At 43.1% G+C, this 23,382-nt stretch overlaps 1 protein-coding gene across 1 annotated transcript; it reads right to left on the minus strand.

The window, feature by feature from the left end:
* Nucleotides 1-583: 583 nt before the first annotated feature.
* Nucleotides 584-21,743, minus strand: CCT4 (chaperonin containing TCP1 subunit 4). Its single transcript, XM_048842762.2, has 14 exons — nucleotides 21,470-21,743; nucleotides 18,220-18,272; nucleotides 17,199-17,288; nucleotides 16,357-16,465; nucleotides 7,912-8,054; nucleotides 5,918-6,039; nucleotides 5,675-5,807; nucleotides 4,510-4,649; nucleotides 4,041-4,137; nucleotides 3,414-3,524; nucleotides 2,844-2,974; nucleotides 2,483-2,717; nucleotides 1,115-1,228; nucleotides 584-760 (listed from the first exon to the last, which is right to left on the minus strand). The coding sequence occupies exons 1-14, from the start codon at nucleotides 21,588-21,590 to the stop codon at nucleotides 746-748; spliced, it is 1,614 nt and encodes a 537-aa protein (XP_048698719.2). The 5' UTR covers nucleotides 21,591-21,743; the 3' UTR covers nucleotides 584-745.
* Between the last annotated feature and the right edge of the window lie 1,639 nt (nucleotides 21,744-23,382).

Genomic DNA, 23,382 nt, shown 5'->3' on the forward strand with positions numbered 1-23,382 from the left:
AATCTCAGCTAGTAAATATTTCTATTTACAGTTAATGAAGGAAACTTCAGCTACCTAGAACAATGTCTTCTAGCTTTTAATTGATGAAGTACAATGAAGTTTATTGAAGGGCTGTGGGCTGAGAGGAAACACACTTGCATAGAGGCATGAATGGATGAAGAGACATTTGCAGAAAGAAATGTACATTTGAAATGATAGGGCACAGTACAATCCTATACTTGCCATGCACCCTAATGGCTGTAACAACTCCCTGGGTAAGAGAGGATGGATGTTAGTCAGGTTTTCTAGATAGGAAATATTACTGTTTTGGACAACTTTTGAAGGGAAACAGATCTGAGGTAGTGCAGCTACTGCTAAGATTCCTTAGTAAGACAATTATTTTAAACTAGAGATTACAGAAGCTAACAACTTGCACTGAAGATTTCTTACTTATACAAAACAGGATTAGTGTGAAAGAATGTGCATGATTATTACAGAGCAAAACTGGTAAAATTTTAATTTGTTTTAGTACTACTCTGGCCAGAGTTTTTAATGCAAAGTTTCAGTTATAGAATATTGCCCCTTCATTTACAAACAAACGAAGTTTGCCTCTTGAAACCAGAGATTTTATTAAATTAAGTTGATAAAAGTACATAAACTTAAGTGAGTTTTAGCAGAATGCTTGACATAGGGATTCTGTGAAGAAACCATACTCCAAAACTACGCCATGGTACTCTTGCCTGTACTGCCATTTCCTTTAGTCACCTTATCGAGTGTTCACCTGCAAAGATGAGTTAACATCATCAGGCATGTGGTTGGGAAACAATTATCAACATCCCTCACTTTAAAGATACCACTCCACATATAATCCTTTTGTAATCTGTACATTAAACTGGCTGCTGTATTTACCAATACTTGGTTTTGGTTACTGTTTTCCCACAAGGATTGTTTCAGTTATCAGAAGACTTCTGAATTACATGTAAATGGCATACAACTCCTAGGAATATAAGGGTATGAAATACAATAATGGTGAAATATTTACTTTAAATACTAATCCTTAACATAAGGGATATATCTTATTTGCAGCACTGTCATATAACAGAACATGAAAATAATAATCAAAAATATTACTTACCACATCATCAATCTTAAGGATACTGCGGACAGTTTCTGTAGCTAGTGTCAGCGCACTGAGAGACACCAACAGAGGCTGGACCACCAACTCCTCCAGGATATTGGAAATTCCACCCTACAGAACCAGAATTGTATTATCATTTTGTATAAAGCAGATGCCACAAAGATGATTAAAACATACTTGTAAATTATCCCCAGTAGCCCCCCTGCCCACCACTGTTTAAAGAGAAAAGGTACTTTATTAGTAGATGGCCATATACATAACCGTATATTCATATATATAAATGAATATACAGTTCATTTGAACCCATTCAGTTCCCAACAGGAATGCTGTGGTACAAAATTTATGTTGCAATACTCAGGAAATCCACTCAACACCAGATACTTGTGAAGCTATGCCCACCCAATGCTACTGTCTGGTCCAATGCCCAGGCAAGAAGCTAGACACTCCAAGCTACAGAGGAAGCAAACGGGAGGGCGTCAAAAAATAGGCCAACTCACAGCCACAGACTGAGCAGATATTTTCCCTGGTGGCTACATCCTGTGCTCACACATCTAAAAATGTTAATTTTCAAAAAAAGTGATACCGCTCGTTCTTATGGCTTAAAGAAAAAAAAACAACGAACTACTGAGAGTAACATTTCACTGGATGCCATCGCAGAGTCTGTTAACTCATCCTCTCCCCCCTTCCCCTCACACTCACTACAGGATTTTTTGAGTGCACCTGAGATTTTTAGCAGAGAAATACATTACTAACTAGCAAAGATGGCTGGAAAATACAATTTCCAGCCCATGGAAAATTAATGCTTTTGGAACCAAACATTGTCCCATTTAAGACAAAGTAAAAACCCTGACATTTCTCGTTGGACAGAAATTCTGAAAAATTCCATTTCAGGAGAACCAACACAGAATTTTTTGGCATGTTGGCTGCTCATCTGGAAGATGACAAGAAGAGAGGCACCCAGGCTGCAGGGGAGCTGGAGAGCTGGGTTGCTCTGCCTCCCAGCAGATCCCAGGCAGCCTGCTTAGAAGTCATCATTTTAATTTTCCCCAACAAAACTGAAGTTCTCAGCTGGAATATTTAATTTTTTGCAAAAAGGGCATTTCCCGTCAAAAAAAAATTTCTGATAAGATTCCTAACCAGTTCTTCTAATTAGTCAGTTTTTAAAAACACTGGTTATCTGGTATCTTAGACCATGAAAATGCTCAATTGTTATGTTGCAATGATCTGGGAGGTTGACGAAGGACAGTTTTGGGCTACAACATGGGCAACCTTTATCTGTCTTTATTCTCAAGTATTTTTTCCTCAAAAAAAAAGACCGAACATTTTAATTTACCATCATGGATGTATAATCCTTTTGTATATTACCTTTCTGATATTAATGCCTGCTGTTTTCTCTCCTTGTGCATGTCTGTTTCGCAGCTCTGTTACAGTAGAAATAGGATTAAGGCCTGCATTTTCAGCCAGTGTAGATGGGATGACTTCCATTGCATCTCCATATGCACGGACACAGTATGAGTCCATACCACTCAAAGTGCGAGCATACTCATTCAAGCGCAGTGCTAATTCTATCTCTGGTGCTCCACCTCCCGCAATTAGAGCTCTGGGGGAGGAAAAAAAGTAAAATTCTATTAAAAAAATACAAGCTGTGGCCTTCGACAAATGTTTAAGTGGTTACAGTTTACTGTATAACTGGTATATGAAGCCACTACGTAATAGAAAGCATTACCTTTTTTTTACTAAACAACGTATGACACACAGAGCATCGTGAATTGAACGCTCAGCTTCTTCCATAACTAGTTTGTTGGATCCACGTACCACAATTGTAACAGTTTTTCCAGGGCTTGTACAGCCTGTAATCTGCAACATAAAAACATAGTTGGACCAAAAAAACCTTAGGGAAATTTAAAATCTGGGACATTACCTATTAGCAGGGAATGGAAGTTATACTGGATTAAGGCCTGAGACTTGACATATTCAGTTACCTAATGGAGATTGAGCTCTGGTAAACCACACCAAGTTTTCAAAGTCAATACAATCAAGTAAGCCTATTGGGACAGGGACTGTCTTTGTTGTGCATTTGCGCAGCATCTAGCATAAAGAGGGGTCCATGACTAGGGGTCCTCGGTGCTACAGTAATACCAATGATAATAGAAGTAAATACTGTTGCATACTACAGAAAAATCTAAAAAGTTACAGCTCTCATTCATTTCTACAAAAGGCAAGTTGTGAGGTATCTCTCCTTAAAATTATATTATCTTATAATGAGCAAGGAAAGATGTTCATTTCTGTTCCTTACCTTTATTAGCTTCCCGGAACCATTTAGGTTGACCTCCTCTGCCAATTCAGCAGATCCCAATGTATCAGCAATGAACTGATCAATGTGAGCAACTGGCTTGGTTCCAATTGTCTACAGGAACAAGTTAAACCACAAATAAAACAAGCAAAACATACAGTTTAGCGTACTTTCTATACATTATAGTTGGCTCATAACTGCTTTAATTCAGGTTTCAGACTGGTAGCCGTGTTAGTCTGTATCAGCAAAAAGATGGGCTTTAGCCCACGAAAGCTTATGATCAAATAAATTTTAGTCTCTAAGGTGCCACAAGTACTCCTCAGTCTTTTGATGCCCTACTTTTCTCCCCCCACTAGAGTCTGACCATTTGCTATTTTTCTTGGAGATAAAAGGGAATGAGAGTATAGTTAAGTCTTTTGGAGATATTTATCCTTTTTATTCGTACTGTGTGTATATACACACACACACACACAGGGAGGGAGGGAGGGAGAGACGATGTGTGTGTGTGTGTGGGGGGGCATCACAAAGTCCACTCCAATAAAACAAGGTGTTATGTCCATTTAAGTTATATAGTAGTGATAGGGTATAGATATCCTTCAGCACAGCTATTTAAATAAAACACTTCCTTACCTTACAGATAAATTCAATGTCTTCTCTTTCAATATCTTTAATCACCATGATCTTCATTTTGTTCAAGAAATGTAGCGCTAGATCACTAAGAGCGTCCCTAAAATCAAGGACAATGCAAACAATGAAAACACAACACTATAAAACCAATATTGCTAGCATGTGATTATCAGTTATAATTAGGATTTGTGTCAGAGTTAGTAATAAAAACCCACTGAAGAATTTCAGTACTGGCTTATTAAAAAAACTACATAAAAATTGTGAAGTGGGAGGTATGTTAATTGTTCAGAGGGCGTGTGACAGAACCTCCATGCTCACTGAAAGTACAGGGGTTTCGTAGGCAACCAGTGTTTGAAATTGCCCCCCTTGATGTTAGTGTTACAATTCAGCTTATGAAGAGTACCGATGCTTTACTCCAATCTAACAGTTACTTAGTAAACAGAAGTGTTGTTTTTTCAGGTAGTTAGCATACCGTAGAATAGACTTCTGAATGAGCAGCACATTGCATCCAGCCTTTTTAATTTGTTTAACTAAGTTTAGAATGTAGGCTCTCTCTTCGCGCAATACTCTATCCATTTGAGCATAGTCAGAAACAACAATCTGGTTGTCCATCTATTAAAAGAGAAAAATATTTAACGTCTTCAAAAATTACTGAATTTAAGCTCAAATTTAAGTACATTTCTAGGTATACCATGCTGTTTCTATAATTCAGTGCAGTTGCGATCCAAGGCAAACAAGACTGAATACACCATTGCATCCACGTACATTTTAATGTGCCAATGCAAGGACTTGTGGTTTTAAGTTACAACCTTTTACTACTACATGATAAGTTTAAAACTAATGGGCTTCTGATATAGTTTATGGAACAGGAAAGTTATGTATTACTGATAACAGACTTAGGCTTGGTCTACACTAGAGTTAGGTTGACATAAGGCAGCTTACATGGACCTAATCATCTCAATGTCTACACTAGAATGCTGCTTCCGCTGAAGTAAGGGGCCTGCTAACTGACATCATATAACTCCACCTCCACAAGAGACATAGCACTTATGTTCCTGTAGTTAGGGCAAGGCAACTTTGGCTGTTGGCTGTCATTTTTGTCAGTTTCATGGCTGCTGGGCTCACCTGAAACTGACAAGCATGTTAATTTCACTGCTGGGAGGCTCACTGCTGGGCTAAGCTGGCCCTCCCCCAGCTGTCAGCTGGGTGCCAGGCTCACAGCTGGAGCCCCCACCCCAGGGTGACAGCCTGAGCTGTGAGCCCAGTGCAGGACTCAAATTCACAGCATTGAGCTCCAGCGGTGAGCCCTGACCTGCTGCTCTGAGCGAAAGACAGCCGTGAAACTGATGCCAGGCTCACAGCTCAGACTGTCACCCCGCCGCTGGGTGGGGGGCTCTTGCTGTGTGCCCCACACGGCTGTCCATGCCCCACTTCAGTCAGTGCAAGCGCTCCTAGTAAGGATGCGCACCACCAGCAGGAGGAGGGTAGTGTGGACACCAAGAGCCGACTGAATTACTGCGAAGGCTTCTGTAGTGTAGACAAGCCCTTAAGGGGTATATTTTTTCTTCACTGTATGATTACATGTAAATCCCCATGCACGAAGATAATATTAATTTTGGCAGGCCAAGCTAACTCACATCAGTCTTTGGAGCAGACAGGCAAAACTGAATGAGACCAATCTTGGCTTTTTCCACTCTAGTTACACCAGTATTCGCCAGCTTCTGAGTGAGGACTAGTCCTTCAACCAGTTCACAATCATCAATTGTTCCACTGGAAACAAGAGTAGTAAAACATGAAATTAATGTTTTAGGGAAGCAATTTTTAAAAGTTGGACAAGTTACTTTAATTAACAGAATTGCTAGATACGGATTGCTACTTACCCAAGCTTTTTAACAATTTTGACATCTCTAAGATCTACACCGCTAGCTGTAGTTGGATCAATCACCTTCATCACTGCATCCACACTCATTGGAGAAAGGAGACTAGAGTACTGAGATACAACCTAAAGGGATTTAATTAAAATAAACAAACTTAGTGTGAGGAAGAACACTTACAAAATTTTACCCAACTGAAAAATAATGCAATTTAGTGGCATAATCAAAATTAAGATAATACCAATTTCAAAATTACACTCGCAAGGCATTCATAATCTCATTGTTTTTCTTTTTTGTGTTTATAACCTATATAGTTTGAAAATGAAATCTGATTTCTTAATTTTTTCCCTGCCAATAACTAATTTATTACTGTAGTTTTACTCCTACATGCTGGGTTACCAACAAAAGGTAGGACAATTGCTTCTGTGGTAAAAACTATGCTAAGGCCTAGCACAATCGTTCTCAATTGGGGGGGGGGTAGGCACATCAAACTTTATGGAGGGTACAGCAAGCCTTTCCACTTACTCATGGGGTTGTACCACCACTTGAATTTGGCCTGGCCCCCCAGTCATGACAGGGTTGGCCGGACCAAATCTGAGTGAATTGTATTGCGACCTGGCATACAGGTAGAACACTGAAGGAAACCTAAGAGCTCTGCCCCACATATTTCTGTTGGAAAGACCACTCTTTGTTTTCAGTCATCCCCAGGAGATGCCTTTAAAATGAATTCCCTAATGCACGGTGACTTGTAGAGAAAAGAAAGTACAGCCTGGGTCTGTATTATTCTTTTTTGCATAGACTCCACAGGACCCATGGGGGAAGTGACCCATTTATACATCTCCTCTGCTGCCCAATGTGGACCTTCCCCAAACCCCTTCCCCCTGTACAGATTCTGGCTTTGGAAAGCTCTCAGCAGGGTCCCAGGAAGGAGACAGATTGTGCCACAAAGGCAACCAACATCATTTCCACAATAGAAGGGTGAGATCTCTGCACGCAGGCCCCTCCTCTGTGCTGATCAGGGGGTCGCATGATCTCTGGCCCCTCCTCCCCCATTAAAAAAAGCAAATAAGAAAACATTTAACTTGACATAAAAGAATGGCATGGATTTTGCAAACAGGGTCAGAAAACATATGGTAGGTAACACTTGTAATCAACTGCAATATTATTCAAATATGGAGGAAACATTTTTGAAGTAAACACTTGATTCAAAAATGTAATAGAACTACATGAAAATGGTCTTCCTAGTCTTTGCATTTAAAGGCATAGTAAACTTGAAATCTCATCTTTTTAGGGAATAGAAGTAAGTTGCTTCTGGGAGCTTTCCCTGACAATTTGGGGAGTTCAGCTTAAAATGACTGTTTAAAAAAAGTTTCTCCCTTAGTGCAGTGTGAAAAACCCACATGAACAGAGAAAATAGTGTCATGGACTACGCACAAGACAACGGTAAATGCTCGAAGTAAGCCAACTGAAAGAGAGGACAATTTTTTTCACTGTTCTTTCAGCTTTAGTGATCTTAGGTGTTAAATATAGTAGATAAAAATTTAAAACTGAAACGTGACTAGGATTAAATTCAGTTCAACTTTTAGGTTGCAAGTTAATGTCAATCAATTGCAGCATCATGAAAAGTCAGCTCGCTCTAGTAGACCAGGAACAGTTACTGAAATTATCTATTCTCCCAATTAATCTGGCACATATGAAACAATATAAACCACACACAAAAAAAGTCAGTACAAAGAAAACAGTCTATTTCAAAGAAGATCTGAATTCAGCTAATAAATGGATGAATTACTGGACTTAAAGATCAGTATTTATTGTTTGTATTATGGTAGCATCTAGAGAATTCATTTTGCTAAATGCTATAGAAATATAGAACAAAGGGACAAATGACATGCAGAGTGAGAAAATGTATAAAACAATACCCACGAACACATACATTTAATTTACACAGAAGTTAGGCTGAATAACCCCCCATCCACCCCGACTAACTGGATAATTACTACCTTTGAATTCAGTGAAGTAGTGGCACTATTTAGCAAGGTTTCTCTGTCGCTTAGTTCAACTGGCTGTCCCATGTCGGTCAAGACTTCAATACTCTTATCCAAAGCTTTCTGGAATGACTCCGAAATGATGGTGGGATGAATTCCTATTAGAAGTTTAAATTCAAGTTTTCAGACTAATTGTTCACTTAACTTAATCATCTGATTTTCTTAAAATTTTAGAAGCTGGTTCATTCCACTTACAATACCCTTTGATTTTTGGACCGATAGTGACAAATTATCTAAAACTAACATTTCAACAGAAACAGTTTTATTATTTGTAGTTTTCTCTACTTGAATAATGAAAGTGAACTTGCCTCAATTTTACTTATTAGTCCTCATGAGCCAGTACAACACATTATCTCCCTGAAGTGTTTGAAGTCCAAATACTTATATCGCACAAAACTGTATTCATTAGCTTTAAGAGGGGTCATAAAAACAAGGATATTCATTCTAGGTTTGTAAAACCTTTATTGTACAAAACAGAGTTTAGACCTAAGTAACCTTAACAGTAGTTCCTTTATGGTGTACCATCACCCCCAAAGGGGTTTTTCCAGACAACTTTAGGATGCACCCAATATCCCTTTGCCTTGTCACAAGGAGCTGCTTGGCCGCCAATACCAGCTGCACATCCCCTACTTCTGCTCTTGGTGGTACACACACACGCTTTCTGTAAACCATACTTCTTGCTTCTATAGCAAGAGACGAGCTTGCAGACAGTATTGCTGGCTAACACCAGCAGCTGGAGAAGGTTTAGAGAGAATGGCCAGCTGGCAGCAGTAAAGGGGGAAGAAAAGAGAGCAGAACCTTTGGGAGGTGGGACAAGAAACGAGGCAGGATGAACAAAAATGAGAATGGCAAAATATGAAGAAAAGAAGGAAAAAAAAGAGGACAGAAACTGTCAAGATGAGGCAATAACCGCAGGGGATGGTGTAAGGGTACATAGGTAATAAGTCAAGATGTCAAGCACCTGGGGGTGGGGGGGGGAAGCGAGTGAAGGTGCCTAGTAAGACAAGGTTGGAAATCACGGCTATAATTGCCCACTAACATGCAAACTCAATAATACTGAGCTTGAAAACAGACTTTAATTGGGATCTTTTTTTACTGTTCTATGGTAATTTCTCCCGAGTTTCAAAGGTTTCAAGGTGATAACTGAATAACTATTTGAAACATGATATTGCCATATATTTATTCTGAATTTCTCAAACAGCAAGTGAGGACAAAGGGATATTCAGCACATTACTGCAAGCTTGCCTTTCAAAAAGGCCATGTATGTGCTTGTTGGATCATATTAAAGAAGTTCTGTATTAAAATCACAAATGAGTTTGATTCCCCAGAGTTTAAATTCCAGGGTATTACTAATTAAGAGGTCTCTTGGTTTTTGGTACTGTTTCTCTCCCTCTATGTATGAAACTTGCAAGCTGCTAATTGTGTTAGTACATTCTAAGACAGAGTCTGTTCTCAAAGCAATTCACAGAGAGAGAGACTCAAAGCAATACTCTAACAACAGAAACAGCACGCAGAGACTCCCCACCCTTTTGTTGTATTAACAATTGTGATTAAAATAGAGATAGAGGATGTATGTGGATGGATGCTTGGTGTGGATAATAACTGAATGATCAGGGAGGTGCCAGCCTAAGAATCCAGTGTCCATTGGCTGAAGAAGGCGTCAAGTGGAAATAACCAGAGGACCCCACCCGGAGGGCAGACTGGAATCCACCCAACAGCCTCAAGAATGGGAGAACCAAAGAACAAGATAACATCTTGGAGCTGTCAGGAATGTGCTATCTGCTGATTGATTCAGCAACAGCATGATGAAGCAATTCCCATAGACTGGCATAGGAAGAAATTCCTATAAAAATAGACTCTAAAAAGTGAGAACTTTGGGGTCTGATTCTGAAAACCAACTTCCAGGAGCATCAGATGAGCATCTGACAAGGCCCTGCTCCCTCCTCATGTCCAGGCCACCTGGCCAGTGGCTTGGCATGAGCAACTCTAAGGCTGGTAACTATGATAACAACCTTGCAGAACCTGTGTGTGTGTGTTTGTATGAATGAATGTGTGAATAAATATGAGATTGAATGGCATGTTATAGCTATAACTAACTGCTTACTATTCTTTCTGTATTCACAATAAATGTGGTATTTTGCCTTTTTCCCTTTAATAAGATCCTGCTGGTTTTTATTTTATTGGTACAACATTTTGGTGGAGAATTGCGAAAGGGGGAATATTGGTAAAAAACCTCAGTTATTGTAAATATTGGTGTGCACACCGCCAGCTCTAGTGAGCTAGGCATTTCTATTAGATTAAACCAGACCTGCTGGCCTCCGAGAAGGTAGCAGGGGACCTGCTGGCCTCCGAGAAGGTAGCAGGAAAAACAGATTAAACCAGACCTGCTGGCCTCCGAGAAGGTAGCAGGGGACCTGCTGGCCTCCGAGAAGGTAGCAGGGGACCTGCTGGCCTCCGAGAAGGTAGCAGGGGACCTGCTGGCCTCCGAGAAGGTAGCAGGGGACCTGCTGGCCTCCGAGAAGGTAGCAGGAAAAAACAGATTAAACCAGACCTGCTGGCCTCCGAGAAGGTAGCAGGGGACCTGCTGGCCTCCGAGAAGGTAGCAGGGAAAACAGATTAAACTAGACCTGCTGGCCTCCGGGAAGGTAGCAGGGGACCTGCTGGCCTCCGAGAAGGTAGCAGGGAAGAACAGGTTAACCGGACCTGCTGGCCTCCGAGAAGGTAGCAGGGAGAAATAGGTTAACTGGACCTGCTGGCCTCTGGGAAGGTAGCAGGGGACCTGCTGGCCTCCGGGAAGGTAGCAGGGGAAAAACGCATAGATTAAGCTATGATTTCAGAATCTAGGCTGTGTCACTTGCTAAGTAATACCAGCAGTGACAAAGAGATTGAAATATCCATGTTAAGATGTTTAAAAGAAAACAGGGTAAGCCAGTACCAGAGGGAGGAATGGAGTCAGAAGGAACTCCATCCTCACCTTTTGTTAAAGAAATTACACCTTTTAAACAAATCCTTCAAAAATGTGGGCACAGTCCTTGGACTAAACAAGCCCTAGCTGATGTCTGCACTATTTCGGATCTAGAGGATAGATTGGCTCAGTATATCCTCATATACAAACCTTCTAGTGCTGCCAAAAGAGATGCAGCAGCAATTTGGTTGTTGTGGGAGGCATGTAAGGATTCTTCCCTCCGCTTGTCTTCATGTAAAGAGGAAAAGGCACAAACGGAAAAGGGAGCAGACAATTGGAAGGTGCTGGCTACAAATACCCAAAGCCAGCTGAAAATAGTGAAAGAGGCACTCCAGGAATACAAAAAGAGTGAAAAAGTTAACTCTGCAGAGGCTGGAGGGAGGCAGGTAAAGGGGGAGAAGGTCCTATGTACGGCACCCCCAGGCATAATTACAAAGAGAAAAGAGAGTAAATATAAAAAAAAGTTAACTCTGCAGAGGCTGGAGGGAATTAAGCAGTTAAACTTTGTATTTCACCCAAACAACTTTTAACCGAAAATGTTAAAAAGGAAAAGTGTTAGAGAAAGAGCATTCTTGGTTTCTTTGCAGCCATTCTGAAAGAAAAATGGGCCCTTTTCCAAAGGAATGTCTGTAAATTAGCCAGGCAAAAATAAACTATCTGATTAAAATCATTTGACTGGACAATTTAGTCAAATTTGATAAAAGAACATAAGAGGGTTCTATTGGAACTTAACTGCCTCAAATGTATAAAGGGAATGTAAGATGTAAAAAACAGAGCAGTGTGGAAGGGATGTTAAGGAAAAGAAAACGTGTATGTATCTGTCTGTGTGTGTGTAAATATGTAAAGTTCTAAGGACCAGTTAGTTTTGTTTTTGTTTTAAATAATGCCACTAAAAATCCATTTGACTCTTTAATTCAAAGTTGCAAAACTGACAGACCTTTTTGCTAGACACAGGTAATTAGTGTTGTTTGGCTTTGGGATTTGGCATTTAACCCTTAAAAGGTAACTCAATGCTTTACAAAATTTAAAATGTTTTTAAGTTGTGGCTGCAGCAGGGCAGTCAAAATCAGGAGAATATTAAAAAAAAAAAAATTTGGATTCTTTTTGTTTGTTTGTTTTTTGTTTGTTTGTTTTTGTAACAAAATAGCAGATGAGAGTTGTAGTAAAAAAAAAAAATTAAAAAAAGACAGTGCCTCTCTGAAGCAACAGCAGGGGTGAGGTGCACAAAACAAAAAGAAGCAATGTTAGAAACACTGAGTCTTAAAATGGCTCTGAGTAATCAGACTGTCACTTTGATAAAGGTACATGAAAACTCTGTAAGCAAAAAAAGAAATAGTGACACCTTATGTAAAAATGGATCTGGATAATGTTATAGAAGTTAAACTATGGAAGGAATGTGCATTTGCCCCAGAACATGTGCAGGGTATATTGTAGAAGGGGCAAAAGAAATGCAAACATACCATGCTACTTAATTAAAATGCTATTAGGGCTCCAAAGGGAGCCACAATAGGTTGGGTTTTCTTTTTCAGATTGCTGTGTGTTTTGGAAGCTGAAGTTAAAAGTAATCAAAACTCTGGTGAAAGTTGATTGTGTCCCTTTTAAGATAGAGTCTCTGAGCTGCTGATGGCTTTAAATCCAAAAGCAGGAAGTTTCTGTGAAAATGCAAATTACCTAAATGATAAAGGAAGGAAAGAACTAGCAGCACAAAGGAGCTGCAGATAAAGGACATACCTGGTCAGCAAACAAATTGTCTAAATAAAAGGCATGGGATAACAAGATAATTTTAATAAATTTAATGATAATAAGTATCCCTGTAACAACGTATAGTGTGTATGATTTTTGGAAAAATCCTTTAAGGTTGTATGGTAATGATGCTTCTCAGTTATTACCTGTAAATAAAACTTAAAGCTTAACACAGCAGGAAAAACATTATAAACTTGGTCTGCTGTATAAGAAGGAAAACTCAGGGATTTAATGACTAAACAGTGGGATAATTTCCCCATAACCCTTAAAAGATAAAAGCCATTGAAACCTGGCCTGCCTATAGAACAAAAACAGGAAAATATGGGGGCAATTTCTCTGTTTACCTGCAATCAGCAAGGGTATTTGTAAAAGAAATATTTTAAGCAATAATCTGCCACCCCAAAAGGGGTAGAAACATGTTCTTTTTGTCTTTCAGAAAATCAGGAAAAGCTGATGCCAGCTGAAAAGCAACCCAATACCATGAATCTACTGTCACAACAGAAATTGTGTTCTGTGTTCTATGTTTTGTCTTGTGTTTTGTCTTGTTGCTAGCACTGTTGTGTGTTTAAAAAAAAATACTGAAGACCTGCAGGAACTTAAAAATAAATTAAGCTTTCTGTCCCAGCTACAGGACAGCCTGATACAAAAACAAGTACATGCCAATGTAGACTTGGTCCAAATTGGTCTGGGTAACCTAAAAGGCCGATGGAATCTTTAGTAATGGCTTAATACTACCACATGGCTTATCCATAAGAAAAAAAAATATTAGAAATAGGAAACTATACAGCCATAGCTATGGGATGCACTGAAATGCAGATACTTGCACTAGCTACTTTGGAACACAAAATGTTCTGGGTCATATTGGGAAATATTAAGGTTTTGATGCATTTGTTAAAAAAAAAAAGAGAGATCATTGTTTGACACTTATCAATATGAATGGATGCAATATGTTTCCAGCACTGTAAACCAGACTTGTTAATGGGAGAAATTGTTGTCAAAATTGCACACCAACAGTCCCTGGAGGCAAAGGTATTGAAGGTTAACCCACTCCCCATATTACACATGGGATCCCTTTGGCTACCCTGGACCTTGAGCCAGTGGGCTGGGGAGGGAGGGAAGCTATTGGACACTAGAGGTTGTACCGAATGGACTCCTCAAAAGTGGGTGTGCCTCACCTTGCCTGTTGCCCCAGAACCTTGTAGTAAAGATACATCACTAGGATCATGTATGTGGCATGAATTGGAATCACAAACTCAAATTGCCTCACAGTACTTTCTCTTGAATAGGCTACATAGAAAGTGACACTGACGATTATAAATCTTAGTGTCAAAAGGGGGATTATGTTGGATCATATTAAAGAAGTTCTGTATTAAAATCACAAATGAGTTTGATTCCCCAGAGTTTAAATTCCAGGGTATTACTAATTAAGAGGTCTCTTGGTTTTTGGTACTGTTTCTCTCCCTCTATGTATGAAACTTGCAAGCTGCTAATTGTGTTAGTACATTCTAAGACAGAGTCTGTTCTCAAAGCAATTCACAGAGAGAGAGACTCAAAGCAATACTCTAACAACAGAAACAGCACGCAGAGACTCCCCACCCTTTTGTTGTATTAACAATTGTGATTAAAATAGAGATAGAGGATGTATGTGGATGGATGCTTGGTGTGGATAATAACTGAATGATCAGGGAGGTGCCAGCCTAAGAATCCAGTGTCCATTGGCTGAAGAAGGCGTCAAGTGGAAATAACCAGAGGACCCCACCCGGAGGGCAGACTGGAATCCACCCAACAGCCTCAAGAATGGGAGAACCAAAGAACAAGATAACATCTTGGAGCTGTCAGGAATGTGCTATCTGCTGATTGATTCAGCAACAGCATGATGAAGCAATTCCCATAGACTGGCATAGGAAGAAATTCCTATAAAAATAGACTCTAAAAAGTGAGAACTTTGGGGTCTGATTCTGAAAACCAACTTCCAGGAGCATCAGATGAGCATCTGACAAGGCCCTGCTCCCTCCTCATGTCCAGGCCACCTGGCCAGTGGCTTGGCATGAGCAACTCTAAGGCTGGTAACTATGATAACAACCTTGCAGAACCTGTGTGTGTGTGTTTGTATGAATGAATGTGTGAATAAATATGAGATTGAATGGCATGTTATAGCTATAACTAACTGCTTACTATTCTTTCTGTATTCACAATAAATGTGGTATTTTGCCTTTTTCCCTTTAATAAGATCCTGCTGGTTTTTATTTTATTGGTACAACATGCTGAATAACCCTGTTCCTAGCTATCTGGATACTACCCACAAATTTATGTCAGCATTTTACAAAGAGAGAGAGCCAAGTGTTACCTAGAGATACTACATTAATAAGGACCATTCTAGGCTAGGTTATATTTAATAAATTTATACACACAGTCATGTACTTTTAGTATATTTGATCTATTCAGATATTTATATGGCCTTCTCATCAACACAGTATCCCTGTGCTTCACAGTCATTAATGAATTTACCACTGAGATAAGGAAGTACCATCATTCCCCAATTTATACATGTAGAACTGAGGCACAAAGAGATTCTAGTGATTTGCCCATGGTCACACAAAGTCATGACAAAAATTGGGAACCGAATCCAGATCTCTCCAGTCCCAGTCCACTGTTTTAACTACATCCCTCCTCTCAGATGGTAATGCAGTTCACTTCAGGTCCGACAAGTTAGTTCTGCCTTAATATAGGAGACTACTTACAAGCGTCCCCCTTTGATAATTCCAATGTGCTTATTTAATGAAGTGACTAGCCTTGCAGACCATTCCACTGTTCAGCACCAGTATCATTGGACTACTGCTTATATGCTTACTGTACTTTTGTGATAGTAGGGTTAAAAGCTGACAGGGCTCACCTGCCACCCTATGAGTTGACCTGCATGAGCACTGTTGGGGCAGAGAAGCATTGCACGACTGCTTTGTAAAACAGAGGAAAAGATCAATTCCTATTTGAGGCAAGCTTTTTTCGATTTAAGGTTTTTTGTTTGAAAAGCAATCCTTTAAAAAAAATAGAGAAATTTAAAATAAAAACCATTTGTTGAAGCAAGGAATATAAACTGTTCTGTTCAGCCCCTACTGGATTCTTCACACAGCATCTGGTTGCTGCTGGCATGCTGTTCGCCTCACTGAATTGGTACAACAGAACTGCTAGTGCTCACAAGAATTTATACTGCTTTACACATTCGAAGTCTTTTACAAACATCAATCCTCTCAACAATCCTGTGAAATAAATCTCTATTTTACAAACACCAGGTGATTTGCTCAAAGCCCAGCAAGAGTTCCTAGCTCCCAATTTTGGGTTAATTTCTTCATACCAGACTATTTCACCCATCATGAACTACTATCTATTAAAAATTTCATAAGGTATCTCAGCATTTTAATAGTTATACTTGATCCGTAACACTGGAAGCAGATTCAACCTCAAAAAATATGAAGCTAAATGATTTGAGACTGCCACCAGAAATAAGACATTAACAAGTACAGAAACAAAACTCTTTTGAGTTACTTTTCAAATAAGTGTTTTACCACTAAAAAGTTATAGTTAATGGACTTTCATTAACCAAAAACAAATCTTATTAAAATTCAGTTATATATAATTAACTCTTCCAGGCATCTTCCCTTTTCGATTTATTAAAGCCAACCAGTAAAACATACCCTTCTGAAGAAGTCTGGAACATGCATCCAAGAGAGCACCAGCAATGATAACAACAGATGTGGTGCCATCACCAGCTTCAATATCTTGTGCCTTGGACAGCTCTACCAACTAAATGAAGACAGTTTGAGAACTTGTGACATGATTTATTGGAACCAGTTAATTAAGTACCAGTGGTGCATAAAAGTAACAAGAAAAAATATTTAATATTCCATTGGGGATTGCTTAAAGAGTGGTTTTACTTATTAACTTTAAATATACAGACTGGTTCCTCCTTAATTTTGTGCGTGTATATATTTTTCCAAGGTTACAAAAGTTACACATACATATTTTATCCCACTTATACCTGTGTATAAGCAAAATAGAACATAACATGTTCTATGAGGTCCTTGCTTCTTGACTGACCAGCAACACTGCTCATTTATACAGGCATTGTCCCAAAGTATAACTTTAACCCATGACATTATGACAGGGATTAGAGTAAGGATTCCTAGTTTACTGTCAGTTAATCAGAATCTAAGAATCCTCCCATAAACCACTGTTGCACAGAATACATAAAGCTTAATTATTGCATTACACTCAAACCATCATTTGAAGTTTGGATTTTTAGGCTGTCCCCACCCCCAAGATCCATGTAAAGAGCATCAAGGTGAGAACTTCAGTGCATTACAGACTTGCTGTGCCGCAACACCAGTGTACTTGAGTGCCCTGCAGCTTTCTAGAACCACACTTATCCTCTCCTCAGCTCCATGAACACCCTGAATTAATCTGGTGCCTCCTTAGATTTTTCTGCCAACCAGGTTGGGATATACTGGTTTACAGGTTGAAATTAAAAGTTATTTACCATTTTGGCTGCAGGATGTAGAACCTGCATTTGTTTCAGAATAGTTGCACCATCATTTGTAATCATCACATCTCCTTTACCATCTTGAATCTGGAAAAAGAAAACCCACAACATACTTATCACTAAGGCTGAGAGTTTGTCAAGGTCGTCACGGATTCCGTGACGTCTGCAGTGGCCGGTGTGCCTGGATAGGGGACCGACTAGCAGCTCGAGCAGCCCCTGGGCCAGTTGCACCGGCCGCTGCTGGGGCAGTATCCGGCCACCCCGCCCCCACCAGAAGCAGTTTAGGTGTGGAAGGGGGCAGGGGGCTGGGGCACGGGATGGGGTGAGGCAGGCTCTAGGTAGCGCTTACCTCGGGGGGCTCCCCGGAAGCTGCAACATTCCCCTCCCTCAGCTCCTAGGTGGAAAGCATGGCCAGACAGCTCTGTGCACTGCCTCCACCTGCTGGTACCGCCCCCCCACTGGCTGCGGTTCCTGGCCGATGGGAACTGTGGAGCCGTCGCTCAGGGCATAGTACAGAGCTGCCTGGCCACACCTCCGCCTAGGAGCTGACTGAGGGGGCTGTTGTTGCTTCTGGGGAGGCGTGAAGCTGGGTAGGGAGCCTGCCCCAGCCTTCTTGGGCCACCCCCCTCCCCCAAGATTTAGTCAGGGTATATAGTACAAGTCATGGACAGGTCACGGGCCGTGAATTTTTGTTTACTGCCTGTGACCTGTCCATGAGTTTTACTAAAAATACCTGTGACTACTTATGACCTTAGATGCAGAAGACATTTTTTAACATGAAGATCTATAAAACATTTGATGTTCCCTTTAAACCAAAGGGCTTCTTACTACGATTAAAGTTTCAATATAGTACCTTTTCCAACAATAATCATCAATATATGTTTATGTAACTAGAAGTTATCTTGATGATTAACAAATATAAAAAAAAGGGAAACTATTCTTGTAAAAAACTCTTGACATTTCCTTAAATATTTATAATTGGTTTTAAAAATAATTAGACATGTGAATCAAAGCTTACCATTTTATCCATTCCTTTTGGTCCAAGGCTTGTTCTAATAGCATCAGCAACCGCTGAAGAGGGAGTGAAAATAAGATGCTTTTACGCAACAGTCACTGACATTCAGCTTTAAATTAAAACTGGTAAATGCTAAGGAAATTTACAAAAACTATAACAGTCTGAACATAATCAGTTCTTCTGAACAGAAATGGACAGAAAACTCTGATAAACTCTCACATGGAGCCATTTAGTTCCACTTTATTAAAAGTCTGACTGGTTTATTAAAAGTCTGAAAAACTTACTGATATGGCATAAATACACTTAGGAAAAAATAAAGTGTATGGCTTTCATGGTTGATTCCAACACCTGGGCCTTGTCTACACTACAAAGTTTTGTCACCAAAAGCTGCCTTTTGCCTACAAAACAGGGGTGTACATATTACAAAGCTACCTTTGGCGGCAAAACTCTGCTCTCTTGCCGCCAAATTAAAACCACCTCCATGAGAGGCAAAGCTTTTTGCCGCAAAGTTAAAACGACAAAGCAAAGCATCAGTGTAGACGCTGCTGTTTGTTTTGACCACATAACTGGCTTCCACCAGTATCACACAATGCCTGCACTGCTCACTGTTTTGATCTCTGCTGCCCTGCAGGCATGTGCCCCTCCCCTTTCAAAGCTCTGGGAAGTATCTGACAGCTGAGCATGCTGCTGCATTTGGGAAACAAAGAGCAAATCATTAGCATGGAATGCTCCTGTTCTGCCCTGCACTAGGAACACAGGGGTAGGCAGACTGCTGCTGCAGGGAGCAAGGGGGGGAAAGAGAGGGAAGACTGCTGTGCTGCTTTGACATTCCTCAGCACAGAGAGCTCCCAGAGCTGCTCACAAGATGCTGCCAGAAGCTGAGGAGGCTGTGAGAGAGCCAGAGGGAATCACAGAGCCACAGGCAGGCAGAACAAGCTGTCTGGGACAGGTGTGCAGAGCAGAAGTGGGGCTGACGTGAGGGGTTGCCCTCCCCCAGGATAGGTCGGCCAGGCTGCGGTCTCCCCTGTCCCAGACATACTCTCCTCTCCCACATACTTAAATTGAAAAAGCAGCTGACAATCTACTAGGATGCCCCTGGAACGATGGGATTGAGAATCGGGGATCACGTGAAGCTGTACCTGCCCCAAGAGGCACTGCAAACCCTTCCCAAAGCACCCTGCGGCCAGTTGCACAGTGGGATAGCTACTACAGTGCAGCTTTCTGTGTTGATGCCACAGCTGTTAGTGTGGTGCTCTGCTGACACAAGCAGCTACTGTGGACATGCAACAGTGCTTTTAATTAAAGTGCTTTAATTAAAGTGGCATAACTTTTACCGACAAAACTTTGTGGTGTAGACAAGGCCCTGGAACATGGTAAAAACAATCAACAGCTGATTATTTAAGGTGGATCATAAGGAGGATAGAAAGCTGGCTGGATTGTCAAGCTCAACAGGTAGTGATCAACGGCTCGATGTCTGGCTGTCAACCGGTATCAAGCGCTGGCCCCAGTGGTTGGTTCTGGGGCTAGTTTTGTTCAACATCTTTATTAATGATCTGGATGATGGGATGGACCCTCAGCAAGTTCATAGTTGATACGAAGCTGGGGGGAGAGGTAGATACGCTGGAGGGTAGAGATAGGGTCTAGAGTGACCTAGACATATTGGAGGATCGGGCCAAAAGAAATCTGCTGGGGTTCAACAAGGACAAGTGCAGAGTCCTGCACTTAGTACGGAAGAATCCTATGCACCGCTACAGGCTGGGAACTGACTGGCTACGGAGCAGTTCTGCAGAAAAGAACCTGGGGATTAGAGTGGATGAGAAGCTGGATATGAGTCAGCAGTGTGCCCTTGTTGCCAAGAAGGCTAACAGCATATTGGGCTGCATTAGTAGGAGCATTGCCAGCAGATCGAGGGACGTCATCATTCCCCTCTATTCAGCACTGGTGAGGCAACATCTGGGGTACCGCGTCCAGTTTTGGGACCCCCAATACAGAAAGGATGTGAACAAATTGGAGAGAGTGTCCAGCAGAGGGCAACGAAAATGATCCGGGCTGGGGCACATGACTTACAAGGACATGCTGAGGAAACTGGGCTTGTTTAGTCTGCAGAAAAGAAGAGTGATGGGAGATTTGATAGCAACTACCTGAAGGGGGGGGGTCCCAAAGAGGATGGAACTTGGCTGTTCTCAGTGGTGGCATATGACAGAACAAGGAGCAATGGTGTCAAGTTGCAGTGGGGGAGGACTAGGTTGGATATTAGGAAATACTATTTCACTAGGAGGGTGGTGAAGCACTAGAATGGGTTACCTAGGGTGGTGGTGGAATTTCCATCCTTAGAGGTTTTTAATGCCCAGCTTGACAAAGCCCTGGCTAGGATGATTTAGTCAGGGTTTGTCCTGCTTTGAGCAGGGGGTTGGACTAGATGACCTCCGGAGGTTTCTTCCAACCCTAATCCTCTATGCTTAAATGAAGTATTTTAAAATCTAATGGGGGTCCCAACAATATTACGTGTCACACAGGCTTAAAAACGCTGAATAGTTTCACTGGTCTGATAGTGGGTTACAATGCATGTATTTTGACCAAGGCTTGCGTCAATTACCAACTATAGCATTATTTTCCACCAGCTTCTGGTCCTGGCACCATAACAATTACTACTTTTAAAAAAAGAAAGAAAAACCCACTAGTATACCGGGGAGGGGGGGGTGGCGAGAAGACTCTCTTCCCAAAAGAAAAGGCCCATGCTGTGTTCACTTAAGGGAAGAAACGGCCCAGAGGCTGTGCCTGAAGCGGTCAGGCCCACATGAACAGGAAAACCGTACAGAATGATAGAGCAGAACCAGAGCAGCCTGGAGAGCGCGGAGCCAGCCTGACAGCGGAGGGCCCCGACTGCTCCAAAACCCGCTCAAGATGAAGGCATCTGGCCCCGCCGGCGGGGGAGGGGCACGGTCCGTGTGATGGAGTCTCTTCCCCTCCCCATGACGATGGGGCTGAGGGGGGTCAGCGACTATAGGAAGAAGCCGTCGCCGCCTCCTATTCCGCGCACAGAAGCGGGAAGAATGGGACAGCGAGCGAGTCTGAGTCCCCCCGCCCCCCTCCCGCTGTGAGCTGGGGGAGAAAGATTTCCTCAGTCCCCTTCCTTCGCCAGGCCAGGCCAGGCCGCTCCCTCCCCAGGCCGAGTCGCGTCCCCGCCCCGCTCCAGCCTCTCCCGCGCCAGGCCGCTCTTCCCCCGCTCCAGCCTCCGCCGGGCGGGCCGCACCTTTGCCTGCGGAGATGTTGCTGAAGCGGATCTGCGCGGGCTTGTCCCGGTCCTGGTAGGCGCCTCTTTTGCGGCTCCCGTTGCCGCCCGGGAAAGCTCTGGACCCCGCGTTCTCCGGCATGGCGACTCCTCCGCGCCCCGCTGCTTCTGAGCTCCGGATGGAGACGGATCACCCTGGCCCACCCGCACTAACGATCCCCGCCGCGAAGCTTCCAGAAGGCGCCGCCTCAGCCTCGCCGCTCTTCGGAGCCGGCAGGAGAGAGGGGGGAGGGGCCAGGTTGGCGCTGCGCGTGACGTCATCGGGGACGCGCCTCGCCCGCGCGTGCGCGCCGGCCGGGGCCGGAGGCATTGTCTGCGCGAGGCGAGGGGTGGGGCTGGCGCAGCCATCTTGTGAGGCAGGGTTTCCAAGCCCGCGATGTTGCAGCGAGCGGAGCACTGGTCTCAGAAGGAGCGGCTCGTGCGGAGTGGGCGGGGCTAGAGGGGGATCTCTTAGGAGCGGCCCGAGACTGGGCGGTCGAGGGGCAGATCGGAGCCGTCTGTTCCTAGGCCATCCTGGGGGGCGGGGCATGGACCCCCGGGCTTGGAGCAGCAGCTGGGGGTCCTCCTGCCCGCTCGGGCCGCTGAGGGGAATGGTGCGCTCGCGCTTGCCCTTGCAATCTTGAGCCCCCCCACCCTTCCCTGGCAGTGGCAGCCGCGCTCGGCCTGCAGAGCTGGTGGTGACCCTAAGTGCTGGAGACCCTCTGCAGACCCCTCCCTCGAGGTTACAGTCTTAGGCCCCAGTGCTGCAAACTCTTATCCACCGCTAAAAGAAAAGGAGGACTTGTGGCACCTTAGAGACTAACCAATTTATTTGAGCATAGTGAGCTGTAGCTCACGAAAGCTCATGCTCAAATAAATTGGTTAGTCTCTAAGGTGCCACAAGTCCTCCTTTTCTTTTTGCGAATACAGACTAACACGGCTGCTACTCTGAAACCTGTCACTATCCACCGCAGTGAGTTTTCACAAAGCCCACTGAATTCCCATTTGCAGTAGATGGAGTGCAGCAAGTGAGATTTATTTTTGTAGCACATCTACAGCAAGAGACTGCGTCGTGGATTCTCAGACTCTTGGTACCCTAGATGCCCTGTTTAAAATATACATTTAAAAATGTATCCTCGATTATTTACACAGCACAATATCTCACTGTCCGCTGGGGAGCCAATCCACCAGCCAGGGAGGTGGAATCCCCCTCCATACAACAACACAGCTCCACTCAGGACTTCCATTAATGAAGATGCAAAGCAACCCATAACGGTAAACAGTATCACTATCCCATGGAGGCTTCATATCTCTTCCCAGCTGAGATTTCCCCCACAACCAGCTCCTGGTCCCTGCAGATATCTTTCTCAGGTTTTTCCACAGCCCCGTCACTACCAATTAAGAGTGCCCAACGCAGTCTGAGCACCTGCTTCCCCCCACCCCCCGCGGAGGGTCTGGACTGCGCTCAAGGCCTGTGGGGCCACAGAGGCAGCAGCTTTGGGGGGCCCCACAGGCCCAGAGCGACCTGGGGGATTAGCGGAGGGCCTGGTGCCGGCATCAGGAAGCAGAACGACCCAGCCCGCTCTGCTCCCCCTGCCCCAGCTGTGTGACTCAGGGGAGGGGGCTTGGAAGGGGTCCTCCACCCTGCGCACTCACCGGCGACGGGAGCCAGCGGAATGTGGTGGGCTGGGTTGCTCTGCTTCCCGCCACCGCCGGTGAGTGCCGGGGTAGGCCTGACCCCTACTACCAGCGCCAGGCAGGGGTGGAGGGAGTTGTCCCAGGCCCTGCACCGCCCTAGGAACATCCCTGCCCCTTGCAGTGGGCGCACCCCACAGGGGGGCCAGCTGGGGGATGGGGCTGGCTGCCGCATGCGAAGCACACAGCTGCGTAGGGCC

Source organism: Caretta caretta, chromosome 3 (assembly GCF_965140235.1).
Source record: "Caretta caretta isolate rCarCar2 chromosome 3, rCarCar1.hap1, whole genome shotgun sequence".
NCBI lineage: Eukaryota > Metazoa > Chordata > Testudines > Cheloniidae > Caretta > Caretta caretta.